Genomic DNA, 23,679 nt, shown 5'->3' on the forward strand with positions numbered 1-23,679 from the left:
TGAAAGGAAGGCCAAAGAACACATTACGTCGTGAAATAGAAGCAGATATGAAAAGGATGAATAACAACTGGAAGGAGCTGGAAAGGATTGCCCAGGACAGGGTTGGATGGAGAATGCTGGTGAGCGGCCTATGCTCCTTCACAAGGAGTAACAGGCATAAGTAAGTAAGTTTATTCTTATGGGTAAATGAGATTATGAACTCAAATATAGTTAGTTGAAAATTTACGAAATTTCCAGTCAAGTAAAAATGATCTTTCAAATGAACATTCTCGTACTTATATCGGTTTAGAAATGTTGTTTATTAGATGAAATTTTATAGATGTTGCTAACTCTACGAAGGCCTTATGTATGATTAGTGTCCAAATATAACTTCTTGACCATTAGACTGGGTACTTATTAATAACACCTAACGAAAGCTTTCTCATTTTTTGTCAGTAATAGGTCTTGGTGTAGTAGCTAAATAATTTCATGTTATTTGTGAAATCTCGATATCTTAATCATGTTTAATCATTTTAGGTGTAAGGGAACATTGATATCATCCATATCTAGAGCGAGATAGTTGCTCATCATTGACATTAAAGTACAGTTACTTGAAGTTAGAAATATAAACCAATGGATACCAACCAGGTAGTCTAATAATTAAGGACTCACTTCAAAACTTATGGGTCCTAGGTTCGTTCTCTTATAGAGTCATGGATATACACTGCTTAATAGTCCTATACTACTGTAGTGAACAGAACACGGGTGGGGACAATCGAATTATATTTACCACAAAATTACAGAGTTACTTGGTAAAATTAAAAAAAACCATACTATAATACTTAATCTGCAAAATGTTCAGTAATTGTCTCGAACTTCATTGTTCTTGCATTTTCATACTATTTGCTGTCCATTCCCGCTCTTCCTTTCTTGATCTTCCCCATCTTCTACTGCCAAACATTACATTCCTGACTCACATCAAATACTACTTATATCAATGCAAGTAGCGCGCACCACACTATGACAGATCAAATTTCCATGTCACCCGAGTTTTCATTAGTTGTTTATTTAAAATCAAGTCAGTGATCTGAACTACAACATTCAATAATCTTCATAAACCCGTTATATAATAATGTTACAAAACTATCCCGAAAATTTGTAACCATTTACAAGTAAGTGAATAGTTTACATATATATATAGGAAGACAACAAATCAACGGAATTTAGGACCTCCGAAAGGAGTAAGATATCAAAACTCCTCCTTTTTTTAGAAATTAAATTCTATATATAAACAAAAAAGTAAAATTTCACAATTATTTACTGTAATATGTTTCTTTTTAAGTAGTATATGAATACAGATATGAATTTCTCAAGGCACCTATTCAATAATTTTCATTTTGAATATATAACTGTGCCAAATTATTGTCATCGTTTATTGCTTCCCCATGAACAGATATAATAATGATGATTACCTAGATAGTGTAGACAAGTATACACTCATCAACATAACATTTCTCAAAATGAATTCACTCATTTCAAATTAATGTAAAACTCATATTATACACATGAATTAAACATATCTTGTATAGTTGTTAAAGAATTTGTTGAATAATCTAAATGATGCATATATTCATTATGTTGATCATTTTTTTCATTCATATCATTAAACAATGGACAATGATTATTTGTACAATATAATAAATCACTACTACTTATAATTGAATGAGTAGTATGAATTGGATCTGTATTACATGTAGTTATCATAGAACAATCATTTGATGAATGGGGTATAATTTCATGAATAGGTGGTGTTGGACTATTTCTTAAATTGATTAATTGACATTGTGTACATATTTCTGATTCATAATTACTCATATAATCACAGCATGAAACATTGGATGTTTCTTTTAAATAATGATCATGATTATGAATAGTTCTTCTTTCTTGATTGACATGATCAATAGTAGAATCATCATTATTGTTCCCGGTAGTAGTTTGATTTCCTGTATGAAATAATAATCCTAAATCTGTACATTTTGATGAATTAGGTAGCTTATTCATAGTTGGTAATGTACAATGACATTGTTTCTCTTTTGAAAACATGGTGTAATCATCATTTCTATTATTTCCTAATAATGAATTTATATTACAATTTGATTGTATTGCCAACTTTCTTGTACATGGTGGTGTTAAAAATCGATGTGAGAATGGTGGCAGAGGAGGAGAAGGATGAGGAGGATGAGGAGGCAATTGATTTTGTTTATAAAGAAAATTTCTTTTATTATATATAGATAATTGTGGATTTATAGGTTGACTAGTTGGTGAATTATGTTTTGTATCATTTAAATGTAGATCATCTATTGTGACACCAGTAGTATAAGCTAAAATATTTGGATGTGATTTAAATTGATAAAGATGTTGGCGATCACAGATTTCATAGTTACCAGATGATGATCTTAGTATAGAACTATTCATAAGGTGTTCATTATTATTACTATCTAGTGTCTTTTTTAAAGGATAATTGTCAAAACATGGCATAGATGGTATAAAACTGACATTTTTTGGTATTCGTTTGATAGGACTGGATTTTTCATGAAGATCTATATATAGAAGAAAGTGAATTTTTTTTGGTTTACAAATGAAACATTTAAAATTGATTAGTGATATAAGATTGATTGGCTATGCATAGATTAAGTATACTAATATCCTAATTCAGTGACTTGATGTGATAACACTTACTGCTCTGCTTAAAGTTCATCATTTCTAAAGTTGAGAGTCAGGATCGTAGAATAGGCAACTGATATATCCTCCATACTTAATATTTTACACTTACTCAAGAATTACTTATCAGGTATATCGAAAAATTTTACTTCTAAAAAAATACCAGATTTTCGAGGTAATTTATGGAAAGTGTGTATATTGTGAGTTTAAGCCCGGCTAGTTATCACATGATTTATTCGCCAGTCGAAATACGACTTACTCAACCTTAGTACTGTGCTAAACCAATGACATTCGACCGGTATGAGCAACCTAGCGTCCTTATTGGTCCTTTATTCTCCTAGCAGTTCCAGTTGAGTTCAAAACACCAAAAGCAGCTCCCACTATACGAATCATTTATCTAAAACATAATTGGTTTATATACCAGCCAAACAGACCGTATCACACCATAAAATAGGAAATGACATTTAAACAAGATCAAGCCAAAAGTGGCTGTGAACGTAGGAAACTGTAATCAATAAACTGAACATAACTTAAGAACAGTAAATCGTATAATAATAATAGTCTATAGGTTAAAATAAAGCTAATAATCGGAGGAACATAGATATACATGATTTAGTTACTGAACAGTTATATAATGGGAATATATATAGAGTATTGGACTATTGATAGTTCTCGGAAGTTACTCGTAATTTAATCTTCACTAGGATATAACAGTATAGTTTATTGATAAATCCGGTCTTGAAATATCAATCAATCAGGTGGTAAATGTACACTTTGTTCATAATTTGCACCATTGATTTGTATAAGTTACTACTTTCTTACATCCATATTTTGTGACAGCTGACAAGTGAATGCTTAATACAGAGTAGATATGTGTTCATGAATATATGACAGTTTGTCATATATATATATATATATATATATATATATATATATATATATATATATATATATATATATTACTCACTCTAATCAGGTTTAAATCGGAACTCGCCGATTAATGTATTTTTAGGTGATCAGTACTGATAGACTAGAAGATGCTAGCAGATTCTTATTCAAATTGTAGACAAACCCTAATATTTTTACTACTGTATATTTGTTGTTTTGATTTGTTGAAGTGTATTTTTGTTCTCCACTAAACTCCTCTTAGGATTTGGCATCAGTAGAGTAGATTATCGTGGCCAGAGAATAATCCATAGTAGAAGAATTTAAAAGTGGTGACGAGGTTGAGATTGTCGTAATAAAATGAGTGTCGAAAGATACCTGCAGAAGCAGTTAATTAGTATTATTTGAGGAATATTGTAATGAAATTAAAAAAAACCAAATAAGTAAAAAAATAAAGAAGAAACATTAAAAAACTTCATGAATTTTCTCTTTTTTCATCGTTTATTCAGTTTATAGTTGAAATCATGAGTTAATTGAAGCTAGACCACCATGGAAAACCTGAAAGCACTGGACGGCCCTTTCGTCCTAGTACGGGACTCCTCAGCAATGTGTATTCACGATCCCGACCCCCACGAGATTCAAACCCAGGACCTATCAGTCCTATTAGTCTCATACTAGAACGAAACGGCCGTCCAGTGCCTCCAGGTTTTCCATGGTGATCTAGCTTCAATCGACTCATGATTTCAACTATTGAAATTTCTAAAAATCTCCACAAAACCCCTTCTGATAATATTCACTTTATGTTTTGTACATTCCAGTCTTCAAAAATGATTGACATACATAGATTTTACATTCAAGTTGTTACATATATTATTGAATACCATATATTTGATGAGACTAATTAAATTGTTTACATCTAAACAACTAATAATTCAGTTCATACAATCAAACAAATTCATACCTAAAAGTAACACCATAGATGTTACCTTAACGTTCTAATCATCTTGATGTATTCAAGTTACAATAACTGAACACTTGTTTCTGTAAAATGTATTATATTAGGCAGATGAGGTTGGTGAAAGGTAAGAGTTAAAATAACGATTTACGATTTGAGCGCCAAATCCTACTTACGATTTCATAAAGATATGATGGTGGTAAGGTATTTGCCACGGATAACTAGCACTTGAAGCAACGATGCTTTCACACAATCGAAGGAAGGAGTTAGAAAATGTCAACATTCAAAACTGCAAGCCTCTATTTGGTTTAAAAGTTTTCATCACCTGCATTGATGTTTTTAAAATATAGGACTAATATATCCATAACTACTCATAAAAAAACGTTTGTGATTAATCTCAAGATGAGGTCTGAGATGACGCTCTCACTACAAAACCGTTCGGCTACAAATTAACATGTTTGCACATATATATACATGCAAATAAATTCATAGGAATGAAAAATTGTAAACTATACGAATAGGGAAATCTCACTTTGTGTCCTGTGTGCAATCTGAGAAGTATTATTATTATTGTTATTGTTATTACTAATATTCAATAGGGATCTGGATGATGGCCTACCTAGAGGAGGTTTTTCATAACCACATTTATTTATCTGTAAAAGAAAAAGAAAAGAGAGACAAGTTGTTCTATAAATAAGCGAACCAATGAAATGAATAAATACTTTTGATATTGTTTACTTGAATCTTCCCATTGTTGTTTAGGACTGCAATTGCTCAGTCTCTTATTGGCATATATGCATACTGTGCGTAATGTCTCGATATAGCCTTAATTCACAAGCATTATATGCAAAGATGGATAGTGGTAGGTACATCCAACTGACTAGTCCCAAATAGGACGAAACGCGAGTTCTGGATTCCACAGCTAGCTACTATCCATCTTTGCATATAATGAAATAAATTGTTTAGAATGATTAAATAATATCCAAGTCAATATGAACGAAATATTATCTTTCCAATAATTTCTCATCAGTTTCTATGGTTACAAATCTAAATAAACGATCCGAAAGTAATGACCAGATTGAAATCAAATAAATGATTTTAGCATCATTTTATATGAATTCAGGATTGCTTGTAAAATAGTCGTTTTTAGTTTAACTGAAATTCCGGAAGCAGTTTTATTGTGAGACTCCTTAACAGTAGGTATCCACGATCTCGCACGCGGGACTAGAACCCAGGACTTTCTGTCTCTCACAAACACTTAACCTGTCAATCACTGAGCCGGGAAAATATTGTGCAAATACTGTAATTAACCTAACTATTTAAAACTTCAATATTTGAGATCACGAGTCAATTAAAGCTAGATTACCATGAAAAAACTAGAACCATTGGACGGCCGTTTCATCCTATGATAGGACTCCACAGCATTGCGCATTCATGATCCCTCATACGAGGCTCGAACCCAGGACCCATTGGTATCGCGCGCGAACGCTTAACCTTTAGACCGCTGAGCGGGCATCCAATGGTGTTAATGTCTAACTTCAACTAATCCACGAAATTGAGCAACACATCCACCATTGTCACCAGTGAGTTACTATCTCACAACAGATATTTAAAACTTGTTTAAAATTTTAAATGTTGGCTGTATATGTGATCACACACTATCATAAGAAAATTACAAATTATTAGAATATTAGATACTGGTAGACTCAAACAGAAACACTGAAGTTATCCTTTGATAAAACAAGTGATGAATATATTCAAACTAAAGCATCTTATATATGATCGACAGAAAAATAGTTGAATTGGCTGAAATGGTAAAAAAACTTTACAGGCAGAAGATACTGATTGTTAAAAACATTTGCTGAACGTATTTTCAATAATTACGAATCGGACACATTTTTAATGGGTATTTATTGTTATATTGCACCAGTGGTGCTGAGAATTCCATACTGGTACGGAATAAAACCACTGAGCTATCCGGGCCGCGACCGACCTTCTGTAGGACTGGGATGTAGTCACAATTAATTGGTCATTGGGTGGTGATCAATGTCATGTGTGTCAAGTCCTTATTAGTGAAGCTGGGTGACACGGGTTCGAATCCGTCAGGGAGTACCAGTTTCCTCAAGAATACAGGTACACCTTTCTAACGAGTGCCAAGTAGCACGAAACCCGGGTCCAGGGTTTCCTGTTGACTACCTCCAACCACTATCTAACCTCAATATATAGTGCATGTAGTGTCGAGTCACCTAGACTAGTGGCCACATTGCATCTGAGACAATAGCATTCGATCTGCACTAAATAAGGACTATACACACATGGCATTGATCACCACCCAGTGATCAATGAATTGTGATGAAAATGTATTTCACGAAAGACTAGTATATTATTAATTGAGAAATATGAGATATAAGAATTGTAATAAAGACAATGTTTCTGTTCATTCAATATTATCTTATGGTGAAAATTGGATTCATATTGTGAATAATATTCAAAAATCCCTTAAATAGACAATCACCCCAAACAACCCGGTAAAAATAACATTTACGTACTACAAATTAGATATATAATTAAGTAATTACAGAAGACTAGACATTTTTTTGAGTGACATTTCTGATCTTGTTCACGATGTTTAATGTAGATGTAGGTCAGTTGATTGGAGTTAGTCAACAGACAACACTATATTAGTCTTGATTGAGTGAAAGTTGGCACTCTTTAATTAGGCTTACCTACAATCTTGAAGAAAACGAACACTTTTGTGCTAACTAAATCTGGCCCATGGCATAAATAACTCAATGGTAATGTCACAGACAATAAACCTAGATGACGTAGATTTTAATCCCAAATTAGGCATTAGTTTCATCAAGATTTCAGATTAGCTTTGCTTGTAACTGTAAACTAATATGAAACCTTGACCTAGAATTTAGCATTGACCATTTCCAACATAGTATACCTGATATCTATTCACTTAGACTAATGTTTATATTGCTACTTGGTCGGAATTCGATCATTCATAGAAAACTAGGCAAACACGACATTGGTTATTAATCACTGATTAAACAATTGTAAGACTTAAGAATGTACGAATACAATTTCTTTGTAAATGCTAGCAATAATCAATATATATATTCTAAGATTGAATAGGATGACAATTATGTAACCATTGAGTAAATGGTAACTTACTTTATATACCAGTTCTAGATAGGATTTTCAATTGAAATATAGAATATGACTTTTTATACAATAATTTATAGCAGTTTCTCATGAAACTGTTAATGAAGTCTGATTACTTTTGTTTTTTTGCTAAACTAAACGCCCCATGGTTATATTGACAAGATAATGAATGATTCATTAAACTGGATAATACTCGTTCATAGATTGTTTTTCCTTAGAGAGTATCCTATTTTATACCTCATAATAATAATGATTATTATTATTATTGTTGTTAGTCTGAAAGTTAAGTTGACTAATATGGAGATAGCATGCTTAAATCATTGATCCCTTAGTTACAGTAATAATATAGAATGTTTTCCTTTTTCTTTTATTTTAAAAGGAAATACATTACAAATTTCTTCCTAGAACGGTTTTATCTTCAAGTTTATTCTGATATAATATTTCAATTTGTATCAGCATAGGTTTGTGGAGATTATTATGTTATTGATTGAGATCATGAACCGATTGATGTTAGACCACTAGTGAAAACCTGTGATCACTGGACGGCCATTTAGTCCTATTATGGGACTCCTCAATAGTGCGCATCCACGATCCTGCTCGCGAGATTTGAACTCAGGACCTTCAGTCACGCAAGCAAACGCTTAACCTCTAGACCACTGAGCCGGCATCCAACGGTTTTCAATGGTTGGCTAACATCAATCTGTTCATGATCTCAATCAACAACATAATAATCTCTAAAACCCTATACTGATAATTACCATGTGCTCACTAATGACTAGCTTCATGAGAGAATTCTCGGGGTTCTAGTGGGAAGCCGTGGCCATTGGAGTTAGTCCGTGTCAGTTAGAGGCAGGTATCTACCTCAGTACAATGTAAGATGGTCGCGCAAGTTCGTGGATTGGTTGAAGTTAGACATTAACACGATTGTATGCCGACCAGTTCAGTGGTTTAGAGGTTAAGCGTTCGCCTGCGTGATTGAAGGCCCTGGGTTGGAATTTCGCGAGCAGGATCGTGGATGCGCACTATTGAGGAGTGCCATAATAGGACTAAATGGCCGTCCAGTGATCGCAGGTTTTTAATGGTGGTCTAACATCATTCGGTTCATGATCTCGATTTCAATTTGTTTTTTGAAAATCTCATTTCTATGATGATGAAAATGAGACTTCTTCACATAGTAATTTTATTTATCTCGTTACTTCATGATTATTAGTAAATCAATATAACAATCTCGAGGGGCAGGATCGTGAATGCGCATTACTGAGGAATCCCACACTAGGACGAAATGATCGTACAGTACTTTCAGGTTTTACATGATCGTCTAGCTTCAATCAACTGATGAATTCAAGTATTAAGTTACTACAGTATCCATAAAACCCTTTACTGATATTTTATGTGTTCATAATCGGTATGAGATCTTGTAATGACTTCAATTAGGGCTCTTCGTCTTTGTCAGCTTACATCACCTGTTGCATAGGTGACTAAATCAAAACAGAACATCATTTCATGAAATCATTGTGCTTAGTTTATGAATGAGTAATCATCACAATCAACTGTTAGTGATTTTTTATGGCATGGCTCTGAATTGATCGGAATGATGTAGATCTATTCACATTTTGTCTTATCTTAGATCGTGAGTTGTGGAATTTTCCTCCACATTTATATTCTAAAAATAAATTCTTTCTTTTAGAATCACATTATGAATGATTAATCTTTTCTAATATTTACAGATACTGTCACTTCTTTCATTACCCTGGCATTTATCTTGATAACTTCATCTCACTGTACTGATATAGTTTGGCAGCTTGAACTGATGCATATTCATGGCAGGTTCCATGTTGTAAACTCTACATTAAAACAGATCTCAATAATGTAGAGGTTTTTTGAAGTGGATTTACTATCAAAATAATTAACTTAGTCAGCTATTTAGCTAGTTGGCAAGTTTATATTTTTTACTAAAGAAATGTATGAAAAGTCTCAGGTCTCTGTGTACTCATCCTCTCTCTTAGAACTCAGTTTGTTCACTGAAACTCAGATCGTCAACAATAGACAAAATAAAATTGGTACCTTGAACTAATCAGATATCAGCTAAATGATAAATGAGAGATGATGATAAGCGAACGCTATTGGTTAAGATTTGGTTATATATTCTAAAGTAATCGACACTCTTTATTGATTAAAAATGTGGCCCAATTTTTGAGCGATATGTGTCTATATTTCTGAATGAGTTGTGTATGTAATCTGGATATGTCTAACTCAGAAAATCTTCCTATTCACCAGAAGTTTTTACATTCAAGTAACCTGTTTGTGCACACATTTAGGAAGCTTATATATATCATTATCAGTTTTGGGACTAGTTCAAATTATAACAGTAATATATGTTATAAGTAAGAAAAATCTTTTGTAACTGAACAGAAAAATGATGATTTTCCATTAATTTGACTGAATGAAAATAAATCTAACATGTTCAAAATAATCCAGATAGTTTCCTCATAATACTAGTAAAGTTAATAGTTATAACTTTTGGTCTTGTGCCCTATTAATATATAACATAATGATACCGCCAATTAGAGAACAGCCACTTGTAGACCGGATCAATGACGCGTAAACCCTTATGAGCAGTCTAGAGTCATTATTGGTCCTTCTTCTTACCTAGCCCTGCCTGTTAAGTCACTGTTCTCTAATTGGCTGTATCATTACGTGATATATTAATAGGGTACAAAGCCATAAGTCATAACATCATTATTCTTTTAACTCAGATAAGTTTAAACTATCCATTGAACCACTGACAATTCAAAAAACAAGTAAATGAAATTTGAAAACTGAATGTTACACTATGTGAAACAGTCTAGGTTTTTAAACAAGAGTATTCACTAATTAATGGATCTAAACAATGATTATGTAAGTTATTGATCATTCATTCCTTGATTCAAGTTCAATTCCTAGAGATATTTTCCATTTATTAGGCTAATATCTTAAACCATAGAACTGATCTAAACGTACGTTCAAGTTCAGTTATCATTATGATAGGCTTAGATTGTTTTTATGCATGTATTCAGTAAGTACTGAAAACAAATTCAGGTTCAAGTCAGTTTGGGTTTTAAAAAATTCACGATTCGTTTCTTAGCCAAACTACATCACGGGGAAAGCGGTTATTTGGAATACTGAAGGGAAATGAGAAAGTGGAAGATCGAAGAACATACTACTTTGGGAAGCAGATATGAAAACAATGAATAATAACTGGAAACAAGTGGAAAGATTTGCCCAGGACAGAGTCGAATGGTGAGTACTGAAGTATTCGTTCCCGTGTCACCCAGCTTCACAGTCAGAGAAGTTACCACTGAACTATCCGGGCCGCGACCGACCCCCAGTAGGACTGAGATGTAATCACAGTTGATTGATCATTGGGTGGTGATCAGTATCATGTGTGTCAAGTCCTTATTTAGTGGAGGTCGAATGCTATCGACCATGTTACTATATCTATAGTTTTTTATATAACAATATTCTAGATTCTTCTTCAAGTATTCGCTAGCTCTAATTGGATAAGAAATAGCCAATCAACATGCCATAACATAATCCTGCACCGAAGTGCTTTAATCCAGTCTATATTCTGCTAACACATTTCGCGGTTCTAACTACACTGATATACGGAATTCTTAAAATTCAAACTCATCAACTGGAATATTCCCCGCTTTTTATAAGTGTCAACATAATTTATTGATTGGTAATGTCAAAAAGAAATATCGAGATAAATATTATGAGGCGAGACTATAATTTCTGGACGAACCAATCACGTTTAAGTTAACAGGTCTCGGATTTTGTCTAAATACAGTTTTGGCATTATAACTGGTGTTAGTTCGTGATGAATACTAAATATAATTCCTAACCCTAACCATCAACTGTAAATCATAATTATAATTCCTCATACTGGTTTATAATCCACATTTGGTCCTAGTTATTAGTCGCACACTGTCAAGTTCATTCTAGCGTCGCTGAAAGGTCATCCATAAATTATAGTCTCGCCTATTATGACAAATCTTGAAAGAACGATTAATTTGATTACTTCAAAGGGTTTGTGGAGATGGTCAAATTTTAAAGTTTATATCACCAACTGACTTTCAATAGTGATACAGATACCTATCAATAACACTGAAAAATAATGGCTTAGTATAAGGAGTTGATTAAATTTATACATGTAAATCATTAAATACTTACTCTATGGTTTCATTGTTAAGCATTTACTGCCATATCTGAAGATTCTAAGCTTAATATCTCTTTGGACTATGTTTAGGTACTACTGAATAGTTTCATATTAGAAGAGAACAGCCATGCAATTCTTTCTGGTTTCTAATAACCGTTTAGAAAAGATCATTCTATGATGAAGACGCTCAAGTTTATCAGTTAAATTCAAGTTATACATGAGGGAATATTCTTAAGTTTTCAATTTCACAAGTAAAATGATCCAGCTGATTTATGAAATACTATCATGATAAAAGTGTTCATATGTATAATTCCTTCACATAATCCAATCATTCATTTCCGAATTGGACAGGTTTGATTTGAAATAAACAACCGAATATACAATTAAATGAACGGATTTTTCACTGTCACATATAAATAGAACAATACTACAACCAAGTTAATTTGACGTGTCAAATAAAGAGACCAGTCACAAAAAAAGAGATTAAATGTCACAAATTAATCAATGATCTATCGCTATTTCCATCGACATATTCAGTCTTACAAAACTACATGCGGTAATTTAATTAATAATCATTTATTAGAATAGCGGGAGGTTGTGGAGATTGTAGTGATTTGAATAGTTAAACTCATGAGATGATCTAAGCTAGATCAGCATACGGAACATGGAAACCTTGAACGAAAGTTTCGTCCTAGTATGGGACTCTTCAGCTTCCGGGATTTTAATATTGCTCAAGCTTGCATCGACTCATGAATTCAACTATGGAAGTGTTGGGATCTTCAGAAAAATATCCCAAAAATCATCCTGTTAGGTCTAATGCTATCCTTGGACTTGAAAGGGCATCATTTTCCTATTGGTCAATTTTTATTTCACGTGTCATTTTCCTGTTGGCCAAATATTGTACAAATGTTATTTTCTATTTTATTGTACGTTGTGGTCTGCTTGATTGGTATATAAACAGAGTATGTTTGAAATACATTATTCATATCGCAGAGGCTGAGACTTGTGTTCTGGGCTTATCTGGCTGGGCTAGGCGGAAAGCAGGGCCAATCAGAACTCTAGGCTGCTCATACGGTTTTACGCATCATTGGTCCGATCGATAAGTCACTGTCCTTTAATCGGCGGTCACAAGTTATAACATAAAGTTACTACACTTTCCGAAACCCCCATTCTAATAATAATCAACATATGCTCACTAGTGGCTAGATACAAGATGGGTTTCCTGGAGTTCTAGTGAGAAGCCCTGACCAGTGGAGTCCAATCCGTGTCGGGTAGAGACAGGTATCTAACTCAGACAATCGATGAATGGTTACTCAAGATCATGGGTCGATTGAAGCTGGGCATTAACACCGTTGGATGTCGGCTCAGTGGTCTAAAGGTCAAGTGTTCACGTGCGAAACTGAAGGTTCTGGGTTCGAGTCCCTTTGTTTCACGATTGTGGATGCGTACTACCCAGGAGTCTGGTAGTGGGACGAAATTACCGTGTAGTTCTTCCATGTTCTCAATGGTTATCTGGCTTACATGGACTCATGAATTAAACAATATTGACTGATATACAGTGATCTTGTTTCATTTCAGGTAAATTAGAAATAATTCTAGATCAGCTATATTAGACGGATGTAAATATTGATTATGTCTACATTCAAATTGTACTTGATTAAAATCCATGTTATATTTGGGCAGTAAAGATGAATTATGGTTATTTGTAAGTGTAGAGTCAAACAGAACAAGATAAAATGATATACAGTTGAATAATAATAATAATAATAATAATAATAATAATAATAATAATAATAATAATAATGTTTTAACAAATTTCCCTCTTATAGAAGAACCTTTTTTACTTGGAATAAAACGAAAAAAATGTCATCTGAGTGGATCACGCAATTCCAAGTTAGATTATGGGAAATAAAGAAAAAAGCTTGTATCATATGATAATCATGAATTACACATCAGTAGATTTATATTGCCTACATGATGGCGCACATAAAAACATACCTCGAATGACATTTTAATTGGTGTAAACTAAAAATACACATGATGTATATATAATGGAACAATACATTTACAGTTGACTTTCGAAACATTTTCCATATTAAATTTATTATAAGGTTATATCTAATGGAACAGAGTCAGACTATTTCAAGACACTAATCGATACCATCAATTAGTGTATATCGTCTACTTATTTTGAGTTACATCATCACTATGCTAAATAAAACCCCAGAAGTCATTTTTTTCAAAATATCTGTTAGTGGTGTAGTGATCTGGAACAACCAAATCTCTTAGTAAGATCTAAGAAGCAAACGGTAAATACTTCGTTTGCAAAATGTCAATCAATTGTCACAAATTTGATTGTTCCTTCATTTCCATACCAGTTACTCACCGTTCTCATTCTCTTTTTGATCTTCGTGACTTTCTGCCGTCAAACATTCCACTTCCGATTTGTGATACATACTATTTATATCTGTCAACATCAGTAACACACACCACAGTGGTAGTAATGAGCTCTCTGAGCTGGATGATTTAATTGTAGATTTTTAGGCATTATTCTACGAAAATCGATTAGCCACTAATTCAGATTAAAGTAATCTTTCCGATTATTCAACCAAAACCAAGTAAACTCTCTATGATGACCTTCTTTTCATTTCATGTCTTATTATCTTTATTTATCCTCTTGTTGCCGTTGATTATTTTGCTTAGTTAACCTTTGATCATGTGATTAATTGGTTTTTTTCTTTAAGGACTGATGAACTAACTCGATATCGACGTGTCTGTTAATCGCAGATTGATATAAAACGTTCGATTGTCTAAACTTCTGTATGATACCATGTAGCAATATAATGAGTTAAATATTTTCAGTATTGTATTTAAAGACTGTTTTTATAGACAAGATACCAGAAGTCATCACTAAAATAATTGAGTTGTAAACTATGAATCAATTAGTTCAATGTATACATTAGTGATTACATTCAGCCAGGTTACTTAGTAAAGTAATATGGAGTTTTGTTAAATCTGGGTCAGTAATATTAACCTTTATGATACTGCATGACAATATTCAAATATTACGTAAGAGCATGATTGTCATTATCTATGATGAAAATAAATTAATATGCATTATCATAAGTGATTTCCTAAGTATTTGTTCAGCTAACGTACTTCGGAATCGATGTCTACAGTTCGATTGTAAACACTCATATACCCAGAAGAATAAACGGTAATAACTAAACGGTAAGCTTACTAAGAAGAATTGACTACTAATAATCAGTAACTTCAAAGGTTCTGTATTGAAGTCTGTTATATGTATACGATACTTCTGAACAAACCCCAGTCACTTACCATCTGAACACAATTCACATGATTTCAAGTCACTTAAACTAGTGACCATATTGCAACTTGTTTAACCAATAAAAATAGGTCAGCACTAAGAGGGAGTTTTATAGACATGATATTGATTAGTACTCAGTGATCATTCATAGTAGATATCTTAGTTTTACAGGGTGTTAAGCGTGCGCAGAATAACGTCTTAGACTGTGAGTTTGGACGATGAGAATTGGAATCCTACAACAAACATCACTTCCCTAAAGATTACAGATACACCTTGCACTGACAAGCATGAAATCTTGACTTGCCATTATTTGTCATCTAGGTTCTATCAATTAACATCAGTTAGCTTAAATATATAGAATGAGTTACTCTACATCTCCATTTGTTTCAATTACTTATTCAATAGATGAAGTACAACCATACATAAATTAACAAACTGTCACAATGGTACATTTTGAAGATCTACTTATGAATTCTACATTATAATTGCACATACCCGTTGATAATCTTGTGTAATATTATATTTATCATTGTCTTCAAATATTTGCTGACTTTCATTCAATCTTCCTTGATTATTATCACAATGTGATTGAATATTTAATTTTACTGGGATTGGCGCTATTCGATCATTTCGTTGTTGTTGTTGTTGTCGTTGTATGAATGTTTTTAATGTGGGCAATTCTGTTTCTGCACAATTCGATATAAAACAACCTGGTGTTATCATACAATTATTTCTATGATCAACAATTAAATTAGAATTATACTTTGATTGATCTCCAATACAATTTTGTCGACATTCTATACCAATTGGTGATGATGATGATGATGAAGTTTGTAATTGTTTTCTCTTTTGTTGTAATGGTGATAATGATGGAGTAGATAATAATGAAGATGATTGACCTAAACAATGTGTAGCTAAAAAACTAGGCAGATGAGCACCTGAATAAAATGTATAATGTTTATTATCATTATTATTATTATTACTGTTATCTTTTAATCGTGGAATATTTACACTGTTTGAATCATGAGCACAATGATGTAATCCAATAGAAGTATGAGTTGTATATGGATTATATAAATGTGAATGAATTTGAACATTACCTGAAAAGATAAGAAAAGAAAAAGAACTCAATTAAGGGATCAAGTTATCATTCATTTTGCTGATCTGTAAACTGAATGAATGAAAATATTTACAGAGAGATTGTAACGAACAGTCATTGACTTTATAATAGAAATACTCAAATACTGTATTGTAGTAAAAATGTCTATCTGAAAGAATTCCATACAATAAGAAAACATACTAATGTCGTGAATGAGAACATTACCTGAGACAATCGTATGTATTTCAATGCAAAATTATAGAACATCTTAATAAATTCTGAGAACCGTACAGTAAATACTTCATTTGCAAAATGTCAATCAATCGTCTCAAACTTATTTGTTTCTTCATTTCCACATCAATCACTCTCTGTTCTCATTCTCTTCTCTTCGATCTTCTTGACCTTCTGGCATCATATATTCCACTTTCTATTGATGATGCATACTACTTATATCTGTCGACATCAGTAGCACACACCACACTAACATAAAAAAATCAAATAGAGTCTATTCAAGAATCTCAACAATTGGATGATTTCAACACTTTCTAATACATGAATCATATTCGTTTCACAAGTTAATCGCCATCTAGCCTCATTAGCATAGTAGATAATGTGTTGACAGTTTTGAGACAAAAGCCACTACATTTTAGTCTTTGAGTAGACATTAACAATGGAATTTATGTACATCTATCTGGTGAGTCCCAAGTCGAAGGAAATCTATGTCCCAAATTCTAGTGTTATCTAAAATCCATCTAATCTCTGTACCAGCAGATTTGTTGTTTGTTAATTTCGTACAACAGAAAATAATTCCAGCTCGGATGTAAACATTGCTGCGAAAGCAGAGATTTCAACACACAACAAGTATGATAATATCTGTACTGTTTAAATTTGTTGTTGGGAATTAATGACATAGAAGTAGGGAAGATTGATCTAAAATGTAAAGCACTTCCACTAACCAGGAAAATGATGTTGGGGGCTTGATGGAATCATTAATAAGCATTAATCTTCTTCCGATTACATTTTAAAGTTTAAACCATTTATCATAACAAGCCGATTAAACGTTTCATGTTTTGTATTCAAACTAAGTAACCGATATTTAATTCCATTTAGCAGATAATTTTTTCAGAGTTTTCACGGAAAACTAATTTTAGCTATGTCTCTAATGAAAACGAGAAAACAGTAAATATCTGTTTTGTCCTAGTATAAGACTCCTCAGAAGTGTGCATACACGACTTCACCGCAAAGGGTCAAACTTAGGACATTCAGTCTCTGAAGTAAATGCTTAATTTTTAAACCAACAAGCTGACACCAAACTATGTACACATTTAACTTTAACCAATCACGATATTGTACGACCAACCGTGAGACAGTTATCCACTTCAGGTAATGGAAGATGAACACGCAGTATCATGAATTGGTTGAAGTTAAATGTGTATATAGTTTGATGTCAGCTCACTGGTTTAGAGGTTAAGTATTTTCGTCAGAGACTGAATGTTCTAAGTTTGACCCTTTATGATGAGGTCATGGATGCACACTTCTCAGGAGTCTCATACTAGGACAAAACAAATATTGAGTGCTTCCCGATTTTCAGTGGAGGCCTGACTAAAATTAGTTCTCAGTGTAAACTAAGAACATTTCTACAATTTCTATAAATTACCATAAATTTTTGTCGAACTGGTTGAGTAAACAAAATATGAAGCTTCTTATGTAGAAAATTCATTTTCTTGGATACATTTCTTTAGAGTTGGAAGGAAAAATAAGTAAGTTAATGAAAGAAAATAAATGTAAACCATAAGAGCTGACTTATTTTCAGATGTGTATTACAATGAATTGTTTTCCATTAAATTTGTTTCTATTAAAATTTCGGCAGGAGTTTTAATGCTTATCACTAAGTAGACAACGTACTTAGAATTGACTGATCACTAAATAATGACCATTTTTCATGAGTTGAGATCATGAGCCAATTGAAGCTAGACCACCATAGATGCCGGCTCAGTGGTCTAGTTGGTTTAGCGCCTGAAGCGAGACCGATAGGTCCTGAGTTCGAATCCCGCGAGGCAGGGTCGTAGATGTGCACTGCTGAGGAGTCCTACAATAGGACAAAACAGCCATCCAGTGCTTTTAGGTTTTCCATGGTGGTCTAGCTTCAATTGACTCATGATCTCAACTCTTGAAATTACTACAATCTTCACAAAAACCCCTTCTGATACTAATGACCATTTCCATTATTATTATTATTGTTACTGGCTTTATTCAATATTCCCTTTTTCATACGATATAGAATTCTCAAATGAAGGTATTTCAACACTTTTCCTTTTCTTATTTCTTGATTGATCCTGACGATAAATACTGAATGACCGTCAGTTACGTGATAGCAGTTCAAGAATCGATATCTGATTAATTTATATTCTTTTCGATGTATAATGCCAGCCTCCATGATTTCTGTGATAGTACTTTTTTATAATTTGTGCAGCGAAAGTTTGTAAATGTTTCATAAACATACCTGGATAGGTTATTGGATTAATAGACATAATAATGTGTTAAAACAAACAAGAAAACAGATAACTTGTTGAAATATCTAGATAGCAGGAACAGGTAGCTCAGATATTCAAACAGACCCCTATGTTTGTCTAATCGTTTATCATTGATTGAATTCAACCAATTAGATTGTAATCAAACCATTAATCTAAGCAATTCAAAATAGAATACACTATGGTAAGATGTTAGGTGTTTCAATGTGGTCGATAGTAAACTCTTGGCATAAGTTTCGTTTTATATAGCACCCATCATTAAGATGTATTTGTAATTTTGAGGGGATCGATGAAAACTTTCACTGACATTGTATATCATAAGAAAAAAAAACGGAGATGACTCAAAATCTTTCTTCACAAATGTGGAATACTCTATAAGAGATCAAATGATGTACTATAAAGTTTATGAAATAAAATAATTATGATAACGAAAATCCAGCATTTACCGAAGAGAGTTATATTTGCGAAATGTCCATCAGTTATCTCAGACTTGATTGTTCCTTCATTTCCATACTAATCACTCACTGTTATCATTCTCTTCACTACACACTATCCGTATATATATATAATCATGATACTACTATCAAACTACTGAAATATGATTTTATAATTAGATAATTATCATTGTAAACTTATTAATTTACTTATAATTCTCAATTTCAATCAGTCCCTACAGTGATATATTTGCTTATTCTTCTATATTTAATAGATGTATAGTTATTTCATCAACACCCATAATTAACTGTAATGAGTTTGGAACAAAAGATAAATCTTTTTTACTGATTTAAATAATTTAATCTGTCAATCAAAGAAAAATTGAATAATTCAAACAAATCTATTAACAGATTTAAACAAAACAAAAAAATATAATTCATTTCGAATGTACTTAGGGAGAATGTATGGAGACTGCGTGTAGCTCTTCTAGGATTACTGCCGTTCCTAAGCCTGGGTAAAGGAGGAGAGTTGGGCATGGGGTTAGCGACTCCATCCCGTAGAAAACTAACTCGCTTAAAAAAACGCTGACCAGAATGTATAGAACATTTATCAATTATTATATATTTCAATAAGCAATAATGAGATTTCTAATAGTTGAAATCATGAGTCAATTGAAGCTAGATCACCATGGAAAACCCGGAAGAAATGGACTGCCGTTTCGTCCTAGTGTAGGATTCCTCGGCAGTGCGCATCCGTGATCCCGCCTCGGGAGATTTGAACCCAGGATCTATCGGTCTCGCGCGAGGACGCTTAAACTCCAGACCATTGAGCCGGCATCCAATGGTGTTAATATCTAATTTCAATTAATCAACTGATTTAACTAATCCATCCAGTGCTTCCAGGTCTTCCACAGTGGTCTATCTACAATTAACTCATGATCTTAACCGTTAAAATTACTATAATATCCAAAAAACCCTCTCTGATACTAATAATGAAAGTGTTTATAATTTATTCTTATATGATAGAATGGTAAACAATTTTTATGTAGTAGTTTATGGATTCTAAATGTTTATTTGATCTGTTACAAAGTGAAATTGTCATTTTTATTTGTCATATGCATTGATGATGTTTATTGGGAAATAATGTAGTTATAATATGCTATTATAACGTGTGAGGATAACTGTTCTTTTTTTCGGTGTTTATCATAAGTCCAATATCTAGCATTTTTTCATTCATTTACCTGGTGAAGGATGCATATAACAGTATATTGTTTACTAGGGATTTTATTTTAATCAACCAATCCTAGTTACATTATGGTGTGCTACTGATGTCGACAGATATAAGTAGTATTTATCACTAATAGAAAGTGAAATACCTGAATGCAGAAGGCTAGGAAGATAAGAGAAAATAGAACGAGAACACAGAATGACTGGTGTGGAAATGAAGGAAAAATTAAGTCTGAGACGATTGAATGACATTTAGCAAACGAAGTATTTATTGCATGGTTCTCATATTTTACTAAGAGATCCTGTAAGTTTGTATTTAAATACATTCGATTGTCCCCCACTTTTGTTGTCTCTTCCACCATAACATATGTCTTCTGTGAACACTTTAGTGTAGTACATCTTGACTTGCCGGATGAAAGAAGTGAATAGAATGAATGTCAGAACTTGAAATGAACACTCTAGTAATTAATTATGTTCTTATTTGTTGCATTCATTCATTGAATGAGCGTTAAAGTAATAGATATTCAATGCACTCAGTAAATCGAAAAACAGGTAGGTCGAAAATTCACGCACACTTTTCCTATCCTACATTGAGAAATTAATAGTAGATTTTGGAATATTGCCGGAACATTCAAAATAGGATGACAGGAAACTTGTATTTCATTAAGAGCTAGGTGGAAATTTCCTATATATTTAGTTCTTAAAAGCCTTAAGATTAATAAATTTATCTGTTGTACAAACACAGTCTATATAACATAATATATAAGCTAAATGAAGCATCGCTTCTTGATGTGAATTGTATCGGTAATTTGTATTATACTTTGAGCGTACCTAATGTTATTCAGCGCATAGTCTAGGGTGTTTTTAGGATCTTTCAAGCTCCTTCAGATATTATGGCACAGCTAATACAAAAGAAGTATGCATATGGTGTGAATTAGGACTATCATTTTATACAGATGTTTAGAGAGAGTCAAATTATCTTCAAATATACGTTACAGTTATCGGGTTGCAGTTGATAAAAGTCACAATTGATTGATCACTGGGTCGTGATCAATGTCATGTGGCAAGTACTTATTTAGTGCAGATCGAATGCTGAGTGACACAGGATCGAATCCGTCAGGGAGCACCAGTTCTCAAGATTATAGGTACACTTTGCTGACGAGTGCCAAGTAGCACGAAACCTAGGTCCAGTGTTTTCTGTCGACTACCTCCAACCACCATCTAATTGTTATTACATATTACTACTACTAACATTACAAGCATTCAAAGACTTTTCCAACATTACTTTTAATAGATAACTGCTATCTAGTAACTTCTCCTTGCAAATTCTTTTAGTATTATATACCTTGAACGATCACTTTTATTTTGATAATGAGTTCAAGTTCAGGCCAACCATTATGAAACATAATTTGAATGGATTTTTTCTTCTCTTTTATCACATTCAGCAATATTTTCATCATCATTTAATTATAAATGAATTTCAAACTAAAAGAACCGCATCAATACTTTCATTGATAATATTAAACAAAAGCATTCAATTACTATGCATTTTATAAGAAGTACTAAGTAGAAGAGGAAAACCAAGAGAATATACCTATTGCTTCATTAATCTAATGATGTGTTATGACTATTTCCTTGTGTTTCTCTTATTATAATATTGTTTTGTTATATGTGATGAAGTAGTAGTAGTAGTAGTAGTAGTAGTAGTACCAGTACTAGTAGTAGTATTAAAAGTAGAATACAACTACATCTACACATGTATACACATAAATAGTAGGTCACTGTAAATGAAAATCGACACTAATTCTAAAATGTACATCTCTCTCTCTCTTTCTCCATATATACATAGGTGTTAATCAATTTCTTTGTATGAAAATGTCAGTACAAAAGCATCTGTCTAATAGGAACACCTGAACACATACTAATATGAATAATAATCATAATCTATCATAGATACATGTTGTGTATCCTTGATGAAAAATTTCAATAACATACATTGTTCAATAAGAAAGAAAACTTATATAGACATACACCTGTACACAGAATTTTATGTTACCCTATCAACACAATTATTATTTATAATAAAATATCAGGTTATATACATTTCTACCATACATAATAAGATGTAGTTAATAGACAAATATTTGTATGGTAAATTAGATTGTTTTCATTGGAATATTTACAATAACAATATAGAGGGAAAAAAGAATCAAACATGATTAGGGAAATAAAAGAATCAGATTAAACATTGTCTACTACCACTACTACTACTAATACCACTACTACTACTACTACTAATAACAATAATAATACCACCACTACTATTACTACTACTACTACTACTACTACTACTACTATTCTGAAGGTGACTATATTCAGATGAAATTCTTTTAAAATTCATTTGGTGTTGTTTTACTTGTATCTTCCCATTGTTATTTAAGACTGAAATTGATCAGTCTCTTATTGGTATATGTATATCCTGTACAGATTGCCTCGATTTATTCTTAAGTCACAAGCTTTATAAACAAATCTGAGATGGAGGTACATAAAGCTGACGAGTCCCAAATAGAACGAAACGTGTGTCCTGGATTCCACTACTATCCATCTTTGGTTATAAGGCTTATGACTTAAGAATAAATCGAGGCGATTCGCACAGAATGCACATATGCCAACAAGAGTGATCAATTGCAGTACTAAATAACAATGGGAAGATACAAGTAAAACAACACCAAGTGAATTTAAGCTTCACCCCATTGCACAAGCAGGTGTCTATCAGGACTCAGTAGCTAAGTGGATAATAAGATGGTGTTTGAACCGAACGATACTGGGTTCTAGTCTTAGAGTGAGCATTAACTCTGAGACGAAGGTACAGCTGAAGAGTCCCAAATAGGACGAGATGCGCGTTCTGGATTCCAGTGCTAGCCAAAATCCATCTTTGAAATTTTTTTAGTTTTTATTCTGACTAGAAGCTAAACTTGTAAATTATTGAATATTAGCTCAATGGTTTAAAGTTTTAAGACAGCATAATGATATCTGAAAGAACTGAGTTCGATCCCTGGTCGGGTGGTGAAATCTTAATGTTGTAGAATGACACAACTGGATGAAAGTGATGTCCGATTGTGTCTGAATATTCAGTGATCACATGATTAGC

At 32.7% G+C, this 23,679-nt stretch overlaps 1 protein-coding gene across 1 annotated transcript in view; it reads right to left on the minus strand.

The window, feature by feature from the left end:
• Positions 1–745: 745 nt before the first annotated feature.
• The window catches only part of MS3_00007986 (uncharacterized protein), a gene marked incomplete at its 5' end in the record, with an annotated part of 30,199 nt that continues 7,265 nt past the window's right edge, over positions 746–23,679 (minus strand). Inside the window, 3 exons of the mRNA XM_051216322.1 lie at positions 746–2,579; positions 5,160–5,193; positions 15,733–16,337. Of these exons, the coding sequence (XP_051066899.1) occupies positions 1,537–2,579; positions 5,160–5,193; positions 15,733–16,337 (1,682 nt within the window). The 3' untranslated portion in view covers positions 746–1,536. The remainder of the gene's footprint in view (positions 2,580–5,159; positions 5,194–15,732; positions 16,338–23,679) is intronic.

The sequence above is a fragment of the Schistosoma haematobium genome, chromosome 4 (assembly GCF_000699445.3).
Source record: "Schistosoma haematobium chromosome 4, whole genome shotgun sequence".
NCBI lineage: Eukaryota > Metazoa > Platyhelminthes > Trematoda > Strigeidida > Schistosomatidae > Schistosoma > Schistosoma haematobium.